The sequence below is a fragment of the Lepisosteus oculatus genome, chromosome 5 (assembly GCF_040954835.1).
Source record: "Lepisosteus oculatus isolate fLepOcu1 chromosome 5, fLepOcu1.hap2, whole genome shotgun sequence".
In the NCBI taxonomy this organism is placed as follows: Eukaryota; Metazoa; Chordata; class Actinopteri; order Semionotiformes; family Lepisosteidae; genus Lepisosteus; species Lepisosteus oculatus.
In genome coordinates, this window is record NC_090700.1 from 52,962,967 (window position 1) to 52,985,160 (window position 22,194).

Below are 22,194 nucleotides of genomic sequence, written 5' to 3' on the forward strand. Positions count from 1 at the left end.
CATCACTAGCAAATTGACAGACATACTTTTTTATTTGTTGCGTATGAATGAAATAATCCAGTCTCGACACCATTTTTTAAAAAATATGGATTAACTGTGTTTGCTTTTATGTTCCTATTTATTTTTTTTAATAAGCATAACTTACATCTAAATATCGACAAGAGTATGCGAAATGTCTCAGAACCTTTATGTATTGTATTGAAAATCAAATGTATTGATTAGAATATGTATCTCAATTTTCAAAAAAGAAAAATTGAACAACAGTAGTTCAAAAATTGTGCAGACTGGTTAAAGGAAGCAAGCATTTACAGGATTCTAAATGTGTAAAGTGGTTTTCAGTCTCCCGAAACAAACTAGACAAAGAAAATGTAAGCATTATTTTCAAGATAAATTGTAAATTCACTAAATGCATGTTTTCAGCATTTGTAAGTGATTCGGAATCTGATTTGATCAAGCAAATTAGCATTTTCAAAAGCTTTTCCATATCTCAATTTTATGCATAGGAATTATTGTACTGTATTCACGTAGTTTCTATTGCTGTTTAATGTAAAATATCTTGAGATGGTGTTACGAAAGGTGCTATATACTGTACACAATGACAAATCCCGATATTCTACTACTTATCCAATAATGAACACGTCGTTTTGCTCTTCATCAGGAACTGGGATCAGGTTGTTTTTTTTTCTTGCTCCTCATGCATGTCACGATTTTCAACTTCTGCCAAGCGTTAACCACACTCCTAAAAAATGCCCCATCTCATCCAGCTTTTATAATCTCTATCTGCTCCACTACAGACTTGCTAATATCCCTCCGTACCTGCACAAGAATGCGTCAGCTACAGTACACACTATCCGCTCTGGAAACCTAATTCTTCAGATTGAGGATCAAAACTTCAGGCTCGTTGTTACGTAAAAATCTGACCCTCTGATCTGCCATTCCTTTAGCCCGGCAGCCATCGAAGGGCCATCTGAATCACTGCGAGAGCCAAGGAGCCGGACCCGATGGACCGAGCCCGTCGTCTTAGCGCCTGCAATGCGCCGTGAAAAGACTTTTAGGATATCTGGATCTTTCATTTCCACACTTGAGAGACTGCGCTCCTTCTTAATGTCTACTGGGAGCAGCAGGTGTTGCTCGCCGCGCAGTAATAATTGGAAAGCCAGAATAAGAGAAAAGCTTCGCTGAGATTTTATCATCAGCTGGGAAACGAGTGCGACACGGTTGCTAAGAGACCTGGGGGGTCTGCTGAGAGTATGTTGTTTACTGGTGGAGCGGCCCTCTCGGACTCCAGGGAGGGACCTGTGCGCTGCTTTGTCTGAGAATAACACAAGCTCAGCCTCCGAAAAGAAAGGCTATGCTGTCGGCATCTTTCTCCTTCCACCACCCAAAAACCAAGGCAAAAGAAAAATCCCTTCATATTTGCTCCATAAAATAACTTTTCTAAACTGCAGAAGATAACAGAAAAGTAGCAGCAACTGCTCTAAGTACAGTCACATATAGTAGTTGTAAAGTAGGATAAGAGGAAAAACTTTTTCACCCAAGTTGTTTCTTCGGCATATTCTCCTTGGCTGCTTTTTCAAGTCTTTTCAATGGGGACTTTTTCATTTTCCCAAGCTTTAGAGAACACCAAAATGCTCTCACTGTTCTGACAACCCCCCACCAAGAAAAGAAAGAAGCATCAAATACAAGAGGCAGGTGTCCAAAAACCAAAGAAACAAAACAAACTTTAATTTTCTCAATAAATAATTTACACTATGTACAGGCGGTGACAAACCGCTTTTGTCCTACAAACAGAGTTTGATCTTTCAGGTATCTCCCTCCCCCCCCATCTGCTTTTCATTGGCTAGATTTCATTCCCTTTCCTTGACATGTCAGGCCCATGGCCTCTATTCACAATCAAGTTCCAATCAAACTACAGCTAAGTAAAAGAAAAAAATTAAAGTGCTTTTTTAAAACAATAAAAACAGGAGTATCACAGTATTGTTGGACCAAACATTTCAGTAATACAGCTGGGTTTACTCATTTTTCCCCACTAAGAGATGTTTTATTTTGCTTCGCTTTAGTGAAATAAAATTAGTTAAGCATCTAGGAAGATTCTGAAACCTCGTCTGATATCTAGTTATGATTGACAGTGGTTTAAGAAAATAGTTGTTTTAGAGTCAAAACAAAAATCGGTCACAAATAACTTGTTTTGTTCCTGAAAAAGAAACCAAACACTAATCAATGAGCAGAGAAGAAGTTTCTGGAATCAGGCTTTCCTCATTCAGAAAGTCTAGACCTCGGACTGGACTAGGAGGTGTGCTAGGTCTCTCAGTACTGTGATATATCTGTTTCTTTACATCCCCCTTTTTCAAAAATTAAAAAGGTCACATTCACCAAACTCCCCTCCCTCCCTCATAAAGGAAAGTGTTGTAGAATCAAAATTTTAACACAACAGGTAAACACAGTATTTAACAACCAAACAACTTACAGCTTTATGTACAATCACACGTGTTCAACATGGAGAACCATTTATCATATAGACAATATAAATTACATCCAGTAACACAAAATTTAATGATACAATCACCTTTCTTTTCTGTTATTTTAAAAGCAAGGCTGTTGTACAGAGTGTACCAGTTCCCTCCTCCATAGCAATAATGAGGCACCACTCAGACTGCTGTGTGAGGCAGAATTCCCTTACAGAATGTCTGAGGCTAGGAAATAACGTGGCTTTAGCTTCAAGCCAGGTAATTAAATGGCTAAATCAATGAATGTCCAATTCCACAAGCAATGGATTACCACTGCAGTCTTTCACACATGCACTCTATGTAACAGCACAACTGCTGGTAAAGGTGAAAAGATATATGATGTTATTCAAAGAGTTGCTAAAGATGTGTGGATTTGGGATTCAGTGCATTGAAAACTCAAAGGATCGTGAGGTGCAATTTGACGGTGCTTAGCAGACAGGCTGAAACAGATCAATGACAAATATGACGAGCGGATCGTTACACCAAAAAAAGGAATGCTATTAAAATGCAGATGTTTTGCCTCTGCAAGACTGCTAGCTATAATAACAGAGAAAATGGCAAAATTAGTAAATAATAATAATAACTGCTTACAGTTATATAGCACTTTTCTGGACACTCCACTCAAAGCGTTTTACAGGTAATGGGGATCACCTCCACCACCACCAATGTGCAGCCCCACCTGGATGATGCGACGGTAGCCATAGTGCGCCAGAACGCTCACCACACATCAGCTATTAGTGGGGAGGAGAGCAGAGTAATGAAGCCAATTCATAGATGGGGATTATTAGGAGGCCATGACTGGTAAGGGCCAATGGGAAATGAGAACACATTTGGACCTTCTCAAGGCTGACACACTGGACATTAATTGGGAAGGTGCAGGGGTGTCCTAAAAGTTCAAATCTGTCCTGAATATCAGCAAAAGAGCCACAGGCAAAACAGTCTGACTTGTTAGCACGATTGATGATTAAGAAAGTCATACAGCTTTTATTGCAAAAACATTCTTAAGATGTACACAACCTAAAGCAGTCAGCTCTGTGATGCCTTTTTGAACAGGCCTTATTACTGCTATGGAGGTTTAAACGTGGGCATAACTTGGTGCTTAGATCCACACATGCCCACCTCCCCTTGGTACAAAGAGACACATATGCTTCATAGCAGCATTAAATTACGATGATAGAACCACTGGAACACAATGCAATGATGCCACAATCGCCACAAGTGTCTGAGCTGCAAGCTGGACAGCAGTGCCCGGGCTTCAGGAGGTGTCATTGCGCTTCTGTACATGGCAGCACAGACAACTGAAAGCAATGAGTGAAGCCAACTGAAGAACACCTAGACCCCTCCCGCATATCCCCCCACCCCAACACTTCCACCCCCACTAATTATCTTTAGCAGCATCGTTAAGCACTTCGTACAGTCGGGGGCTCTGTTCAGTCCCAGGTGCCTTCGCTAACCACGAAACTCTCCCGAGAAGAGGGCTGAGCTATTTGGAAGCAGGTGGCACAGGGTGCTGCTCTCCGTCAGTGGTCTTAGCTGTGAGCGAGCAGGTCAAGAGAGAGAGCTGCATTCAAGTGAGCTCTATAGAGTTGCTGTGTCCCTTAGTTTCAGCCCTGATATAATGTCCTCAGGGGTTGTGGGGATGACAGCAGGATGTTTCAGGTTCACAAGAGGAGTAACTCGATTGCCTATTTCAGTCTTTGGCAACAAACTACTTTTGTACTGATATTTTTTGAGGGCTACCTTGATTTAAAACAATTAATTTTTTTTTTTTTAAATGTGCTCTTCCCTGAATTTTTCATCCCATTAGAAAAAAGGTTTTTTTTAGATCACATATTAAGTGAGATAATTTGTATCCTTAGACTAGGCCAAGTCATCTTCTTGGAAGCAAAACATTAAGTGCTTTAGCTCCAGTGAGCAAAGAACATAATTCTATCCTCCTTTTATTTTTTCTTAAAAACTGTTCTGTATTATGTGCTGATAAAGGTTTAAGTGTAACAGGCAATTATTTTCTCAGGGTTAATAAATATCAAAGATTGTTTGGAACACAGTATAAGAGTCCTGCTTTTACAGGAATTTCCTATGACATTTTACCCTATCAGTTACATTTGATCACAGAGTGAAGGACTGTAGGCGTATGCATTACAAAACTGTCACAAATCTGAATTCAACTTCTTCTCTTCATACTTTCTAGTTTGTAAAGGGCACTCTCTCCTTCCACAAGCACTCAGTCCTATTTATGACCTAAATTAAGTCTGACACTCATAAATCTAAAAAGCCTGCTGTTTATGTGTAACACCACAGTTGCAGGAGATGTAATGAAGTGAGCTCTCACATCAGGATTGGCAGACAGCAAAACAGGAAGTTCTCCTGCTCGGCTGCCAGTGCACTCCTGAGTAAACCACTTGGCAGGCCAACGAAACACTCACTGACCCTGGGCCACCAAACCCCAGCTAAATTAGAACCTTGGGGGCAATTTCTATTTGTTATAAAAACACTTCCCTTTAGCTATTCCTACAAATAATACTGCAACACTTTACGGATATCGGAGAACCGTACAGTGCAGCAAGTTACGACCAATAAATTCCCACTGTGGACAACCCAGCTAGCTTATCTGATCGCTGCTCGGTGGTGGACTTTCTCCTAGAACTCGTGTCTTCAGAGTTCAGAAGCCTGTCACAATGGGAGATCTGACTGCCATTCTTTTGGCTGGAAGTTCGCACGATTCCAACAGTAATTCCCTTTCAAGCTCCGCAAGACCAGAGTGGATATAAATCCTGCATTTCTTATGACACGCGAAACACAATTTTTTGTTATTTTATGAGCATCGCCAGTTCATTTCACGCTTAACGCGAGTTGTAACCAATGACTCCAGGGTTCCTCTTCGTAACTTTTAACGAGACAACCACCATTATTCCTCGATGCCAGTTTGATGATCACCTCTCACAATCCATGGATGATGATGGTTAAATGACAATGGTCTGATGGCTACCATGAGTCCAACACACACATCTGCTCGTGTGGTTTTCATCTGCCTCCCCCATGCAACAGATACCACTGAGGAGTGGCTGTCCTGGTCTGCAAGTGGGCCACGGATGTTTGAAACACAAAATCGTATCTATGGAGTGAGCTGAGGTACGATGGTATGAAAAAGAGTTTCTCGTGGCTGCAATCTGTAACATGCACTGGGTATGACGCCATAAAAAACAACTATAGATGCACTGAGCTGCACTGAATCCACAACAGCAAAGCTAAAAAGTTAAGGAGACAGAGCGATAAAGAACAGGGTTTCCTCGCGGCTGAATTACTCTCATTCACCTCTAAGGTCCTGTCAAAGATGTGAAACTTGTCTTTGTTCGAATGGAGCATTTTGACGTCCTCAAAGGCGTAGTAGGCTGCCATGGTGAAGTTGACGTCACCGGTGGTCAGGAGGTCGAAGACGCAGGACTGGAAGTACAGGTCTTCCACCGGGAGCCTCTCCTTGCACTTGGCCGTGGCCGACTGGTACGTGAAGCCCTGCGCTGGCACGGGCGCCCTACCGCCGCCACCGCCGCCGCCGCCGCCGGGGCCCTCGGCCGCCCGGGCCCTGAAGGTCCTGAAGTCAATGCGCTGGTTGAGGGGGCAGCCGTGCAGGCAGAGGTACAGGTCCTGATTGTCCTTGTCCTCCACGGAGTTCACCACCTCCTCTGGCATCCGGACGGCGAACGTCAGGTAGCGGCCGACCTGCCGGACCACGATGGTGGTGCCGATGTAGCGCGCCTGGATCTCCACGTGCTGCCCGGGCACCTTGTCCACGATGCGCAGGGTGTTTGCCCCGTGCCGGTCGCCTCCGTTCTTGGAGCCGTCGGCGAACGCGGCGGGCAGCTCGTCCGTCTCGGCGTGATACATCTTCTGATCGACGCACTCCTGGAAGTTCTTGAAGATGATGGTTAGCTGTTTCAAAAGAGGAAGGGGAAAAAAAATCAATGAAGCGCTAGCAAAACAAAGGGAATGCAAGATCAAGCCACTCATCCCCCTATCCTCCAGTGCCATAAAGAGCCGGATTGACCACTGGATTTATTAATGCCCATCTCACACGGCTTACAGGGGGTTCATTTCCCTGAGAAAGGCAGGGAGGGGAAGGTGCTGAGCTCGTTAAAAGTGGATGAGTTTTTTTTATGTGACCAGGACAGTTCTCAAACAGCAGTTGTTTCCTGAATTTAATGAGAGAGGAAAAAGAGCCACACAATTTATCACCGAGAATGATTGCTTGAAACAAGAAAGAATGCTTAACCTCAGGAGTCACCGGCAGACTAATGAAACAGACCTGCCTAGACTAGCGCCCCACTTCAGTCAGCTTTTATGGCTGTCTTAAAGCGCTACCTCCACAAGTACTGTACTGTAGCTCAACCGAAAGGCTGAAACAAGACAATGCAGCTGGATGTGGGGCGACTCCCCTTGTTAAATCAAGATGCGAGCCATCATTTTTGAGTCATCTGCCACACCGAGCGAGAGTGCTTTCCCACTGTCTCTTTTAAGTCAATTTCCTTGCCAGTGCACATTTCCCGGGGGTCTTGAAAAATAAATCAAAGGAAAGTCAGACATCAGGAAGGTGGGAAAATTGACAGGAGCATAAATTAAGCCAATATCTGTGACAATTTCATCAAAGCACCACTAAAACAATTTTTTCTTGCTATAATTCTCTTTTAGCAAATACTCATAGAGTGGCGACGACTGCGAATTTCTTGGATAGGATACACCATTTTGCTAACAGATGTAACTTGTGCTGTGTAGACCCCCTAATGGTATTTAAGTGACGGTCTAATTTTAGAAACAACTCAATTTTACAGGAGCCAAACCAAGCAAATCCACAAAACAGGGGCCAGTCATGGTAAATCAGACTGCAGTCTACAGAAACAAAGACCATTCATTCAGACATTCAAACCTGCTCGTGAACCAGACTCTACACTAGGACTACAGCCTCGCCAGCATGTGAGAGCAAGTGCCGAGGCCAACTGAATCAGGGTTTGTCAGATTTCTTGTTCTGTAATTTCATTAGTGGGGCTGTGGGCTGTTGTCATAAATGTGACCTCAGGACAGCAGCCTGGCTCTGATCTCTGCGCGGGGCAGGAGGGAGAATGTGGACCTCCTGACTGCTCTGTAATTAACCAGTCAAACATCCTGGACTCAAGAAGCTTCCCATCTTGCTTTGCAATTCATATGCCCTATATTGTAACTAATACAGACTAAACTTTTATTCTGTTGGGGGGGTGGGATTGAGTTTTGTGAAGGCTTCCCTTTCCTAAGCAGTGTCTGAATCTGATCTGCAGGGGCTCTAAAAAGACACCGAGTGGAAAGGACTGGATTAGGTGGTAACTAGGAATGAAAAGCAAGCTCTGTTTGGGGAGAACATTGCAAAAAATATATATGGGAAATGTTGAAAAACACCATTAACGGCATTCCACACTGCCTTAAAGATCTTATAATTACCAAAGTCGCCAACTGTGTTATATGCTAAAATACCAACACAATGGAAAGCAAAATAAGTGGGACAACAGTTGAGAGGGGTGCACTTTGTATTTCTACACCAAACATTTTACAAAAAGCTCTTGTGATATAATTAAAAACAATCTTTAAGTTCTGGGGAGTCACAATAGACTATTAACAGCATAACAATTACCAAAATGTTGCAGGGTGGCTTCATTTAAACTAAAGTTTCCATATGAGTTCAACATCAGTCTCCAAACCATTACCACCTTGACTGCCTCCAACGATGGAAGAAAAAACAAGAAGGATGTCTGTTGAAATTAGGATTTATTTTAAACTGTAGAAATTCTGGCATTCCACTTTGAAAGCTCATCATGTTTTCATGTGTCACAGAACCATTCCAAATGTTAAGCTAAAAGCACATGAAAAACACCACCCCAGGCTGGGCATCCTGTGGCAACCAAGGTAATAAAATCAAGTCACGACACTTTTAATGTGGCGAATACTGCGAGTCTGACTGTTTAAAGGGCTGATCTCTCGTTTCCGAGGGAGACATCCAAAAGGCACGCTCCCTCGGTTCCATTCATACAGGTCCGTGTGACTTTCAGCACGGGAAAGAGACATTTATTCACCACCTCTGCTTGCTCCTACAAGTCATTCAAGCTTTGGCTGGTGGTGGGGATCAGGGAATGCCAGCGTTTCAAGTCAAAAAGCCATAAAAATGAAACAATAACAATAGGAGGCTGTCTGTTAACATAGCTGAAAAACACGGAGCAAAAGCGAGATTAGGTTGGCTGTACTTTACTTTCTAATGTCATGGGACATGGCAGTGTAGGGGCTCAACCCTGTTCACTTAACTGCATCTCATGCCTCACCTTGCTCGTGGCCGTAGCTGAGGAGCCTGGCAGGACAGGCGTGTTAGTGACCTGCACCGACAGGTACTTGTTGTGGATCAGCGGCCACGCCCCCTCCACCTTACAAGTCTGAAAGTCATCGCTGAACGTCCGGAGGTGCGGGTCCCCGAAAAACCCACAGTGGGTGTAGTTGGGGGGCGCGGTGTGCCGGTGGAAGCTGCGCTCGTAGTGGCAGATCTCGGGGCCGTCGGAGTGCTCCTGGCTGTCGGGCGGGGGGGGCGGGGGTGTCCGGGCGCGAGGCGGGGAGGTGGGGCCTTCCTTGGAGCAGTTGTGCTGGCTCATGAGGTCCTCGATGCCGTGCTGGGCGGAGTGGTAGGCCAGGTCCCCCCGGCAGGTGCGCGCGGTGCGGCGCACGCAGGTGTTGGAGGCTCTCAGCGCCGTGCAGAACTCCTCCTCAGGGCCCGAGCTGGAGGTGGAGGCCCAGAACTCGGAGTTGCACTTCAGGATCTTACACTGCAGGCTCACTGCGAGGAGGAGAGCAGGGAGGCAGCCCCGTTAGCACGGACAAGCACGACCAAGCCCGCAGTCGCATCGCCAAGAGGCTACAGTCAAGATTACAGTACATCCAAGCTATGACCCCCAACTTAAACAATTTTAAACCATGCAACACCTAACAGAGGTGCTCTGTTGGTTAGTGGCATCCCCCCATCTACCCTATGGAACATTTCAGACTGGCAGATGGATGAAGTCTTGATTTAATTCGAGGTTAGGATTCACTCCTTCATATTTCCGAGTCCCATGACATGCACAATGCAGAAACATTTTTCCTACAGAGCTTAACTAATATATTTGTTAATGAAGACCTCCAGGATCCAGTTTTATGTATTTTTGATTTCACAATGTTGTGTTCTTTTGAGACTTTTGATTTGACAACTGAGTAAAACATTAATTTTACCCAGCTGAACAATTTAGTCATTCTCTGTTTCAACTGAACAAATACCAGAATTCTTGTGTTTCTAGAGGACTGGATTGGTCTTCAATAGATGAATGCAATTCCAGCCCCCTGACGAGAGTTCAGTTAAAATGTAAGGAACTTGTCCAAAGATCTGAAGTTGAGCGAATGCTGTTTTAATTTAACACAAACCACATACAGGCTAAGCATTAGGAAACACTTATGCATGTTCACATTTTTTCCACAAAAAATTACAAGAACTTAGTAATGTGCATTCTTACATACACAGTTAAACATTTCAGTTCTGCAACATTCTGGTTTAATTTAGAAATGTTGTTATACACTCTGCATTCGTGTGAATCTGTAAATGTTAACCCCAGAATGGCATTTATTAATAAACAGAAGGAGAAAACACTCCAAATCCTGAAAAAATCGACTTGATTTACAGTCACACAGCTATTGACCTAGTACAATAAGAATTTGAATTGCTTTCATTATGTAGCATGTAATGCACTTTTGGCTGGCTGTGCCTGTACGATTATCTTACTGGGAATGGCATGATTCCAGGCTTAAAAACAAAAGCCAGGATACAGCAATGTTAATGGAATAAAGGGAGAAGTTGTGATCCATAATGGAAAATCTACAAAAGCATTTTCTTGGTTGTTTCCGTTCATTAAAAGACATGAGGGCAACAGATTTGAATGTCTTTTTATCAACTATAGAAAACACAAAAACCCCCATCAAGATGATGTGTATTAGGTCTTAGATGGGTTTTTTTAATGATTGAAAAAAAGACTGCCCTTTAAACCAAGTCTTAAATTGAGTTTCCCAGTTAGGATGCAAATTCCCCAAACTGTAAAATCAGTACAGAAAATAAACAACAATGATTACCATTTATTAGAAAGAACCAGATATTGAGACACAGCCCTTTAAAAGGGCTAATCTGGGGAAATCACGCATAATAATAGGCTAGTTATTAAGGACTCCTTTGCATAACAAAGTAAGCCATTACAACCCCTTTGAATGCTCTCCAGAGGGTGTGAAGAAAGCAGGGAGAATGTCTCCTGAAAAAGAAGAAAAGTAGCTTGAAAGAATTTGGTTTGGTAGGAAGCATGGGGGGTTAGTCTTTAGGCTCTGAATGAAGACAATGTAATTTACCATTGAGAAGAGACCAACAGAGCAATAAATTACCCCAGTGTAAAGGGATTAGGTCAGATTTCACCAGCCATGCATGGGGGAGAGGAGAAAGCTGAAAGCCCTCTTAAAGAAACAGGATCCCCCTTTCTTTCCTCTGCGGTTTGAGTTCTACCTCCAGGTTCTGAGAGAGAACAGGAGAGCAGCTGTGCCACTCCATAGGTCACACTGGTTATAAGATATCTACCTGCCCACTGCACAGGCTGTAATTAAAGGAAACTTCGTTTTCAACATACATTCTCCAGGACTTAAATTACTTGACCAGAAACAGCAGTTTCTTTTGGGTGGGTAGAGAAAGGGGGAGGATGGGAGACAACATAGTTCCCATTCAACACAAATCCCTCCAAAACAAAGCAGAATTCCTGCTGCTTATTCTTTTTTGTCAGCTTTGTCAACAAAACTTCCTTCTCTCTTTCTCTTCGTCAAAACTCCTCCAAATACTACTGCCCCTTGGTCACTCTCCTTGGGACAATATGAATGCATGCTGTCTGCTAAAGTGCCTTCAAGACCAAAAATGGAATCTGGTCGATCTGATTACAGTGTTATAGTAAACATTAGATGATGGAAACTCTAATGGACTATGATTTCCTAACTGTACTGAAGTCTGGTACTAAATATGGAAGCCTGGTTAGAAATGATAAACCTAAATGAATTGTGATCTGCCAATTTAAAAATCGTACAAATATGCAAAACTCTCTCCCGTCTAATCGTTGCTGGTGCTTTCTAGTATTTCCTGTAAACGAGATTATTGCATTAAGAAACTACCAATATTGTATTTTACAGCGTGTATTTAATTCAATGACTGTTTCCCAAGGTCTAATGGGATCACAAGGTAGTTCATGAGCTGCTGTGTCTAAGGTGAGGCAACAGTGGGCTACAGCACCTCCTCGTGGTTCATGATGCTTCAGCAAGGTAATACAGGTGGAAAGCAGTAAGGGGCGGTGTCGGTGGTGGAGGATCGCATATCTGTGACAACGGCAACAACGCTCGCACTATCTGTGCAGAGGAAAGGCCTGGCAATCTACTTCCGAATCTTGCCATGAAAACTCTATGGAAAGTGACTTGGGAACTGCCCACGGGGTCACCATGAGTCAATACTGACTCCACGGCACTCAGCCACCACCACAGGTGGGAAAACTGCAGATCCACTGAAGGCAAATCTGGGGAGCTAGCAGGCAGCTCAATCAAAATCAGTCCACCGAGAGCAAAGCAGGGCGTTATATACCACAGCCAGGCTGCAGAGCACGAGCCGCCCATCACACCTGCCAGCGCACATCTGTGCAAGTCCAGGGATGCCAAGAACACAGGTAAATGACAGCAGGTAAAGCAGCAGAGAAATGATCAGACTCATCCTTCACCACTGGATGAGTGTGGTCAATGTATAAAACTGAGTGCTCTGATCCAGCAGAGGAGAGTCAGCTGGTTCTGTAATGTTGTGTGGCACATTTTCCTGACATGGGCCGGCTGACCCCATTCCCTTAGGAAACAAGGTCAATGCTGACCGTACCTTAATGGTACGGATTGACCATCTTCACCTCATGTTGCTGCGTCTCGTTCCTGTTGGGAGGGGAATTTTACAGGGTGACAAAGACCCCATCCACGGCACACGTGTGGTTTGATGACCCTGACGCTGATATTTTTCCCATCTGTCATGGCCTTCTCCGTCAGCAGATCTGGCCTTAATTGAGCATTTATGAGATATTCTGAAATGATGCCTGAGAAAGTGTTTTCCCACCCCCACAAGCCAGACACGAGCCGATTGACTTTCTCGTGGAATAAGGCTGCTGCATCCCTTCTGCAGATCTCCAGAGGCTGGTAGGCTCTGCAGTACAGTGCCCTACAGGCCATAATGGCTGCAGATGGTGGCCCTACTCTCCCTTAAGTGACTATGTTCATGTTTCCATTTTTTATTCACTACCTGTATGGAATGTAACAAGGGTAACAACCAATTCATTCCATTTACAAACCTTTGTATGGGACACACTGCACATCAGTCGGTCAGAAGTACAACTTGCTTGGTAAACTCAGAAACCATTGTGGAAAGCCAGAGAAAACACCTAAAAACATTGTTACAACAGCCCAGAGCTGTGAAAGAAAAATGCAATGCAATGCTCCTGAGAGATTTGTTCAGATTAAGCTGTTCCCGACAAGCCAGTGTGAGTAGTCTGAATATCCAACTTATTTTGTTGTGGCCACCATACAGATACATACCTGTACAGACAGCAAGATGTGTCTTGTGTACAGATACATACAGACAGCAAGATGTGTCCCGATTTGTGTGGACAACTGCACAAATTGATTCACACAGTTATAGTAAAAATTGCCCAATTACATTCACCAAACCAGTCTGGGTTTATTTTAACACTAACCTCTGTGAATATTTGTAGGGCCAAGTGTAAAGAAACATGCTCTGACAAAAAAACTCTGCTCCATCAAGACTTTTACTCTTATGTGTTTTTTACCCTTTTTGTGAAAACAAAATAACTTATCTGAAAGTCATCCGTAAAACACTTTTACTATCAAACCTGATATCTGCTTATAAACCATCCGCAAGGCAGAAAACACATTACAATAAAGGTAAGCAAGGTCAGCCCTTAACCAGAATCAATCATTAAAGATAGAGATGGCAAAAAAAAACAGCCTGTTCTAGACTAGATAAGCAGATTTTTTCAAAAGACTTGATGTTTTTATAGCTACAATAATCATATTGATTTTAGGCCCTAATTTGTTTAAAGAAAGCAGATATAGATTTCAGAGTAACTTCTAATTCTATGCAGTCTGCATCAAACAAACCATTCTGAAGAGCCTGGTGACAATTTGGCAGCCTGTTTGTTACAACCTTCAACTTCCTTAAAATGCATTCAAAAACTTAAAATGATATGTTCTGTGTGGTTTGAGGTTTAAGCTTATAGGGGGACATAAAGAACTTGCCTGTTCATGGGAGGAACTTGCTGAGCTAATCTTTGGGTTAATCCATCAGACACTGACTTTCAACACTGGCATCTGTTTTGTTTGGTATGTCTACACAATGTGCAGAAAAGCCACTCCATCGTCACTATCACCTTAGCCTACTTTAATTCGCCTACTCTTCTCATTTATACTTCACAAAGGCTTGCAGAAGACAGAGCAGGTTTCTGCCAAACATTTTTTCAACACCTTTGAGTTCGTGTAGAATCATGTTCAGGAGTATTTTTCAAGGTCTTGTTTTTTCCCTCCCCCTGACAATTAGCATCAGACGTCTCAAAAGACACAGAATGTGATCAACTGTCCTTCCTTGAAAAGTGGAGACTGGCCAAAGAATCTTTGATGAATTTCACTTTCCTCAAAAGGGCCATGGAATAGAAAAAAAATGTCCCCTGTAAGTGTTTAAAACTGTGAACAAAACTGATTATTGTGATTCATGCTATTTTAAAATAGCAGTAATACAGCAGCTACTTATCCAAGACAGCAGGAAAAAAAATCGCCTCCAAGGCAGTTCATAAACTGTAGTTTGTAATATGCAATAATTATAAATGAACAGGGACATATCTACACTTCACCCCTTATAGGAAAAGTTTTCAATTCTGTAATGTAACAAGTGCAGGATAGAGCTTTAAATTTTATATGGAGTGTGGAACACCGCTAGGTTTGGAAACCTTTGGTAATTATTAAAGTTATTTACGCAGTGTTACACTGTACTGGCCGTACTCAACCGATGCAGGAGTGAAAGGGTGGCGTATAAAGAGCCGAGGGCTGGTCGTTGCTCGTCTTGCCTTTGCAGACGGAGGGAGTCCTGGCGTGACTCTAGAGCTCAGAGCGCACCCCGCCTCGCAGCTACAGTCTAAGTCATTTATCACCCAGCAGACTGTCAGCAATCAATTAGTCTTAATCTCAAATAAAAGACAGAAGAGTGACACGTACTTTTCCCCTCATTCTACATTTGAAGATAATTTTAATGTATTCATAAGAATGTTACATCGGGTGGAATACTCAGATTACCCCCGAGGTTTTATTAGTTTATACGCCGACCTTATTCTTTTCACGAAAAAGACTTGAGATTCGATAAACGCAATGAAACGGATATTAGTCTTATTTAGAAAATCATTCGAGTTTACAATGTCAAAAAAATTTGATATATTTTATATTTTAATTACGTAGTGTTCAAAAGTTATGAAGATTGGAATACTTTCTCAGAGACATACATTTTCTTCCAAGCACAAGGGAAAATGCGCAGCCCATTTTCGCATTACAGAATTACTGCATTAAGACAAAACGTTGGTATCTTAATACAGATAATTAATCAAGCAAAACGAGACATTTTTTAATTCCTACAAATAAAACACATTGTGTTTCCGAACCAGTGCGTGTATTCGGCACATAAGATCGCATTCAGTTCCGAGCGCAAGGACACAACCACAGCTGTCCGACTTCAGCAATTCCGAAACAGATTCGAGGTCTGGACAAACGCCCTAAAACCCCCAATCTTAATGCAGTCTGGCGTTGCAAGAGAAAAAATCCGACGCGCGTTTCACAAAAAGTTGAGAAAAACAGCGAGAACACCCCCCTCCGCCCCCCAAAGTTTGGAGCTCGCCTCCCCTCCCCCAAACAAAACAGGACTGGTGTGCTCCAGGAATGCGCAGACAGCACTGGGAACTGCACAGCTTCATTGGAAACAGATGACTCCCCTTCTCCCAAATTCCCACCTCCTCTTCTGTTTTGCAGAAAAGGGGTGCAAAGACAAAACATGGGAGCGAGAGGGGGTTTGGTATTTTTTTGTACAAAAAAAAAAACGTTATTTCCCCTCCAAAACATCATTATTTTAACTTGCGAAACGACTTGCTTGTAGAATCACGGTGAGGGGAGAGGGGTCTTATTTCAAAGCTGTCCACGTTCCTCAGCCCCTCAAGTCGCAGGCCCATATATTATTGAAGGCGTTAACCATGCCCTTTCGCACATAACTACAGCACCAAAATCAATAGGGGACCTCAAGTTTGGTTCTCCTACAAAGATTTGTTTTACACCAAATTCGTCTTAAGTATCTATTCGGCCACGTAGGAGAATTTTTATGAACACGTGACATTTAAAACTATATAAAGTATAAAGTAAAAATGAAAACATAACAGAAACAATGCTTCTATAACGCATGGGGGGCGGCTCGCATTTTGTTGCACAGCATCCTATCGGCTTTTTAACGTGTGGGGGACGAGTCGTTTTTGCAGCGCTACAACCTGAAATCCATCTAAATCTTAAAACGCATTAGAAGATCTACAATTTTGATTTAGAAAGCTCTTTAAAATCCGAAGAACATTCATAAAAACTTACTCGTTCAATAAACCAGATAAATGATTAAAAAAAAAACACCTAGGGATGTTGTTTCACAAGTAGTAATCGCTCTTAAAAAATACAAAAATGAGAACGAGCAAATTTCACATGTACCCAGAGCGAAACGCATACTCTTGACAGCAGAACGTTTTGCCGCTGCGTCCCGTCAGCATGGTGGCGACGCGCACGAGTCTCTGTGCGCACAGCGCCTCGGCGGGGTGCTGTGCTGAAGCTCCTAGGAAAGAGGGTTTCCGCTCTTACCTGCGGGAAAGAGGTAAAGAAACACGACGAGGATCTTGCCGACTTCTATCGCCGCAGGTCCTGCCGCTTTCCCCATAACCATCCATCCAGCTCGCGATCGCACCTCTCTCCTCTCCCTGGTCAAGGCAACAAGAGAGGCCAGTATCGAAATTAGCAGCGCGCTTGGATCATCGCTCTTGGCCGCGTAACTCCAAAGCAGAGCAGCAAAACGGCACAGGCGAGGGCTGGACAGCGGCGTGACAGCATCCCTCCGGACCAAAAAGACCAGCAATAGCAACTGAGGATTTTGCAAAACGTGAAAAGGGTTTTTTTTCCCCACCCCCGATCCTCTCAGCTCAGTCCGTGATCAGCGGCTCCTGAACCAAACAGGGAAACTGACGATCGATCTCCATCTCCCAGCCCATCGGTGTCAAGAAGGTGCAGCCTACCGCCCCGTTCCCACCAATAAGAAGCCGCTGTCTGCGCCCTCAGCCCTTGTCTCGTTTCAAGTTACACCCCGACCTTGCAGATACGCAGTTTTCAACGCGCACTTTCCTACAACTCCGAGGCAGAATAGCAAGGAGTTACAGAACACAAGGGTCGACAGGTTTTATTTTAAGTATGTCTATCCAAGTGAGATGGGGGTATATAGGTGACTGGGTTAAACAGTCGTAGATGCTTTATGACATGCAATGCTACAGATACGTGGTGATGTTGTGACTTTCGTTTTTCCTAAATGAAACTTCGTTTTTCTTAAAGGAACGAAGCCCAAGACCTTCGGCATCAGCTACTCGTATCTTTTGTAAGCATTGTCCCAAACAGACGCATCGAGACGCTTTATCACAAACAACTTACATTTTGTTTTTCGAAATTATAGATGATTCTCATTGATTTTCCAATGAACACCGACTAAACACCGACTGGCCCTAGCGAGTAGCAGGGACAAGAGGTAACAAGCGAGCGTTAAAACCCCAGAAACGTCTAAGCATATATTTCTGAACCTTGGAATTTACCTGGAATCGTTGCTTTGACAACGACGTAACATAATAATTTATGATAAATACCGATAAATACCGATGGTTCAAGACACAAACATCAGTGTATTCAGTATCTCACTGATTGAGGTACCTTAATCTTTTTGCTCGAACTGCAATAATAACTAGAATTTATTACTTAAAAACGAGGACAGGTTGGTAAATACGACTAGTCGAGAAGCCTGAGAACTAACATTCCCTCCGTAGGTATGCAATCCACCCTTCCAAAAAATGTAATAACAGAATCACAACTGCATACATTTATCAAACATGGGAATACTAATCTGGTGAAAATTAATACACTGCATCGAATCAATAATGCAAACCTACATTGAGGCGGATGACAGAACGCTAGAAAATCCCTTCTATAAATTCCAGTGTGTCGTTCTATTTCTGAAGTCTGTTTTTTTCCTCTTTCTGAAACACTCAGTAGCTTCATTCTATAAAGAAAGTCGAAGTCGTTTTAATCTATTTAAATAAAATGAAAGGTTTGAGTTCCTCTGTTTATGAAGGGAATTTACATTTGAATTGAATTCATTGTAGGTCATTTTTCAGCTGGGGAATTGGATAACCTTTCGGGCTCTTCAGGAAGATCAGTCATGAAATCTATACTGTCAGCTCCAGCGCGAGCCAAGTAACACCGAAACATCCCAACGCAGTAAAAAGGAAAGGACAGGCCAGATGACGTTATATTTTGACATGCAACTGATCAGAAAGACGACAACCACATCTGTCTCTCTATATAAAATGGTTTCCAGTCACTATACATGGTTTGCGCCCTTTTATACACCAAAACATTTCAGCTGGGCCAACCAGAGAAAAGTAGCTTTTTCAGGATGCGACAGGATGGAAAGGATTTGAACACTTCGGGTTAGACGTCCGGAGTTAGGGCAAATCTGTACTCCACACTGATGCACTACTACTTGAAACGTCGAAAATGACGTTGTTACGGAAAGGTCTACAGTATATACAGTACAGTGACAGGTGTATTCTCCATTAACATATACATATAAGAAGATCTGAAACAATCTGAGACAAATACAGAAGGACACGTCAGTAAGCATGACTTCTACTTACATTTTCTAGTGAAGATACTCAAACAGTCTGGTTACATAATTCCTGCTTGTTATCTTCCATGTCTGTGCCTTTGTTTTTAGCAGGTAGACTGCGACAAATGCTTAAACATCTAAATGAAATAAGCATCATGCGGTCGATTAATCAAACATTTTAATCCAAATTACAAAGGTATTTCCTAGTATATATTAATACATGAATAAGTAAGGGATACTGTTACTGTCACTGGCACACTCCTGTATTATTTGCGTCTTACTACCATTTTTCTAGAATACTGACACACCTAGAATGAGCAGGAAAACTTTTGCCAAGTGCAGCGACCAGTTATTTATATGTCTAAGAAAGTAATGACCAAGAAAAATCTTTTAAGAGAATAATATGTAAATAAAGCAGAGTTGAACGTAAACGAAAATAACCATACCAAGTCAACATAATTTTTTTAAAGAGAGAAATCATTTCATGTATATGTATATCAAATATATTATTTATCATCCAGTAAATGAAGACGAAGAAATGGAAAAATACCGAGTTTTCTTTAGCACGTGCGATGAATGTTTGCCGACATAGTTTTTAAATGTATAAGTAATTTGTTAATTACTTTTATTGTTAATTAATTTACTTACATGATTAATTACGCAGCAAAGTAGCACCGGAAAACAATACCGTGCGCAATGCATAAATTGGATACACTTTAGCGTAATCCACAGATAGAAAGCTATGATAAAAAACATGATTTAAAAAACTGTGTGGATAGAAATGATTATCTAAAATATACATTTCTGCAACAGTGCAAAAGAAAATTGCTCAACATTACATGCACGTTACAACAGAACTCGGAAGAGCCCGGACAATTCTCAATCCCCTATTCAAACGAGACAGACAAACAAAACATTCCCACCCAAAGAGATAAACAGGTATCGTTTTTTATAGGGCAATTATGTAATAATCACATTAACAACTCATCCAGGTCCTCTACAGATTTCCACCCAAAAGACTAATACCGTGTTGTCATTGATAATATCGGCATATAGTTCAGTCTGATTGAAGCTGTTAATACCCATGACAGTATCAAGACAGATCCACCCTGCTTTTTTGATGAAACGAATCAGTTCTGGAGAGATACTGTTAAGCGAAGCATCTGTGACAGCTGTATCTTCAGCAGAAGTGACATGGCGATTGTACCGACCCCATCCAGTGTTCTCTTAAAATAAAATTGTCAGCGCAATTTAAATATTGAGGAATAGCTCTCAAACGAAAAAACAACATTTCACAAATTTCCGATACTATAATTGATTATAAGGTCCCCCCAATAGGTGGCGCTTTTAGCATCTCTTTGCTGGATAAAATTCTACAACTGTTTCAGAAAATGCAACCCTACACCATGACAAATCCACATGGCATCCTGTAGCGAAAGCGAGTAGATCTCCCATTAAAATCTCAATTTGGGGAGATTGATTCCACCTCTGAGCAATTGAAATGCAATTACACCCAGAGGCAGCGCTCAGAGCGGCATCACACGAGTTTCTAACTTTCATCTCTCACCTCCAACCGCAAATATTCAGTTGTGTATGGCTTTTGGAAAAAAAGAAACCGCATTTTACTTTTTTGGAAAAATTATCTAATTATCTAAAGAAACTCTTAGCAGCGATTCCAAAGTGCTTAATATCAGTCTGGTTAATGGGGTTTGTGTCAATTGAAGCTTTACTACAGCTACTGCTTTAAATCTTGAAATATGAAATGCATGTTCTTTTCAAAAGCGTATCAAGTAGTCAAGTTTATGTTTTTAAAATAAAAAGCTGAAAAGACAATACCGTGCATATATTTTACAGTTAAACACATCAGAATTTTCACACATAAATGCAATGCAGACTATTACCATGAAATATTTGCCTTTAGTTACTCTGACAGTCTGTACAAAGTAGTGTAATATATTATTTAATCACACTCTCAGTGTAGTCCTAGTCAGGTCGTTTGTCTCCGGTATTTTGTTCAAATACTGCACTCTTCCACCCATTAAAATCACACGAACACCTATATTAGTATGTCACACATTCAAATAATTTAGATTAGCATGAGCCATGAACACCACAAGACATGCATCAAATACTATTAATTTCAAATATCAATTTTCACGGAAAAGACGCAAAAAGATTTCAGCAATGAAGCGAGATTGAGGCATCCCCGAAAACACGCACGACACTAAAAGTAACAGCCGAATATCAGATTAAAATGTTTCACAAATGACTCTAGTTTCGCGTTTTCCACACGAAAGGCCACTGTAATATTTGACGGTTATTTTGAATGTCGTTAAATAACAGACATACGCGTGCAGGGGGTTATCTAGTGTCCGTCGGTGACATCGACCACTGGCCAGCTCTCTGACTTACCGTTGCGGCTGCATGGAGCTCTCCAGCCGGTTGTGGGACTGAGCTCAGACGCGGAACCGAAGAGAAAACGGTGCTGGCAGGAGAGAGCCACCAGTGAAGATCTTCACCAGAAAAGTCAAAATAGGTGTGCTGTAACAAATGCACAAACTCCGTTGTTCAGCCGGGTGGAAAATACCGTAACCTTCCCTGCATGGTTTCAGCAGCGCCCGTATATTCCAGCTCAGGGGTGTGAAATGAAGAGATTTCTCTCAAGATCGGTCGCCGATAGCTGTGGAAACAGATCTTGTCAACTCTGATGCTGTAGTTAAGAAATGGGCAAGCGCCAGTTTCTTCGTTGTGGGTCTTTAATGTTTATCTTTGAGCTTTTACAAACCACTGTTGTGTTTTTTTTTGTCAAATATAAGAAGTTATTTTTAGCTGTGTAGTTCGCGTTCCCCTTCTCTTCATCTGTAGCAGGGGAGACTGCTGTCGTTCCTTGACGTTGTGGTGTATTACTCTCGGGGCACCAGCGCGGTTTCTCTAGGGCTGCTGCCGCTGGCTTGTTTCTGCGCCTCGCTGTTGTGGAAATGGTTAGTTAGTGTGAGAAGCACGCGAAACGAAACGAGCTGCGCTGTTTGTCGCCTCTAGGACTGTACAGCGATTCATAAACTGCACGACAGCCAGCGTTCACCCCAGCTAGAGAGGGAGGGCAAATATGTACACCTAAAATCTCAGATGCCGACAAAACCATCATCATCCAATTCAATTTGCACATATAGCCTGAACCCGTTATCGTATATTGATAGTCATTAAATGAAATGCTGTTCTGGAACTTATAAATATGGTTTTCGAGCTCACTTTATTGCTTGGTCAAGGTGTGTCCAGAGATCTTTCGGAAATTAAAAACTTTTATTGGTGTTGCTATCGTCGTCGATAACGATAACGTCGTTATTGCAATAATAAATTCACCCATTTTTAGCAATTGCTTAGTCCAATACTGGGTCAAGATGGGTCAGAAGGTAGCCCGACCGATCACGGCCAGAAGGCAGTTTACAGCCCGGACTGGATGCCAGTCCATCGAAGGGTTTAGACACATGGGGAGCAATCTTGACATGACGGTTTTTGGGTTGTGGAGGGAGAACATACAAACTGGCTGCACTCGAACCCGGGACCGGGATTTCCGGGACAGCGGCATTAACCCCCACCATA

At 42.4% G+C, this 22,194-nt stretch overlaps 1 protein-coding gene across 2 annotated transcripts; it reads right to left on the reverse strand.

The window, feature by feature from the left end:
- Positions 1 to 1,695: 1,695 nt before the first annotated feature.
- On the reverse strand, positions 1,696 to 21,687 carry rgma (repulsive guidance molecule BMP co-receptor a). Of its 2 annotated transcripts, none has more exons than XM_006628987.3 (4): positions 21,007 to 21,687; positions 16,533 to 16,648; positions 8,846 to 9,348; positions 1,696 to 6,437 (listed from the first exon to the last, which is right to left on the reverse strand). In XM_006628987.3, the coding sequence occupies exons 1-4, from the start codon at positions 21,018 to 21,020 to the stop codon at positions 5,715 to 5,717; spliced, it is 1,356 nt and encodes a 451-aa protein (XP_006629050.2). In that variant the 5' UTR covers positions 21,021 to 21,687; the 3' UTR covers positions 1,696 to 5,714. The 2 variants fall into 2 exon arrangements, with proteins under 2 accessions (XP_006629050.2, XP_015199219.2); XM_015343733.2 differs by lacking the exon at positions 21,007 to 21,687 and adding an exon at positions 18,623 to 18,736.
- Positions 21,688 to 22,194: the final 507 nt, after the last annotated feature.

Coding starts and splice junctions, on each gene's coding strand:
- rgma (XM_006628987.3), bottom strand. Junction 9,349..16,532: donor TCTTTACCTCTTTCCCGCAG/GTAAGAGCGGAA, acceptor TCCTCCTCGCAG/TGAGCCTGCAGTGTAAGATC. Junction 6,438..8,845: donor CAGCTACGGCCACGAGCAAG/GTGAGGCATGAG, acceptor CTTTTGAAACAG/CTAACCATCATCTTCAAGAA.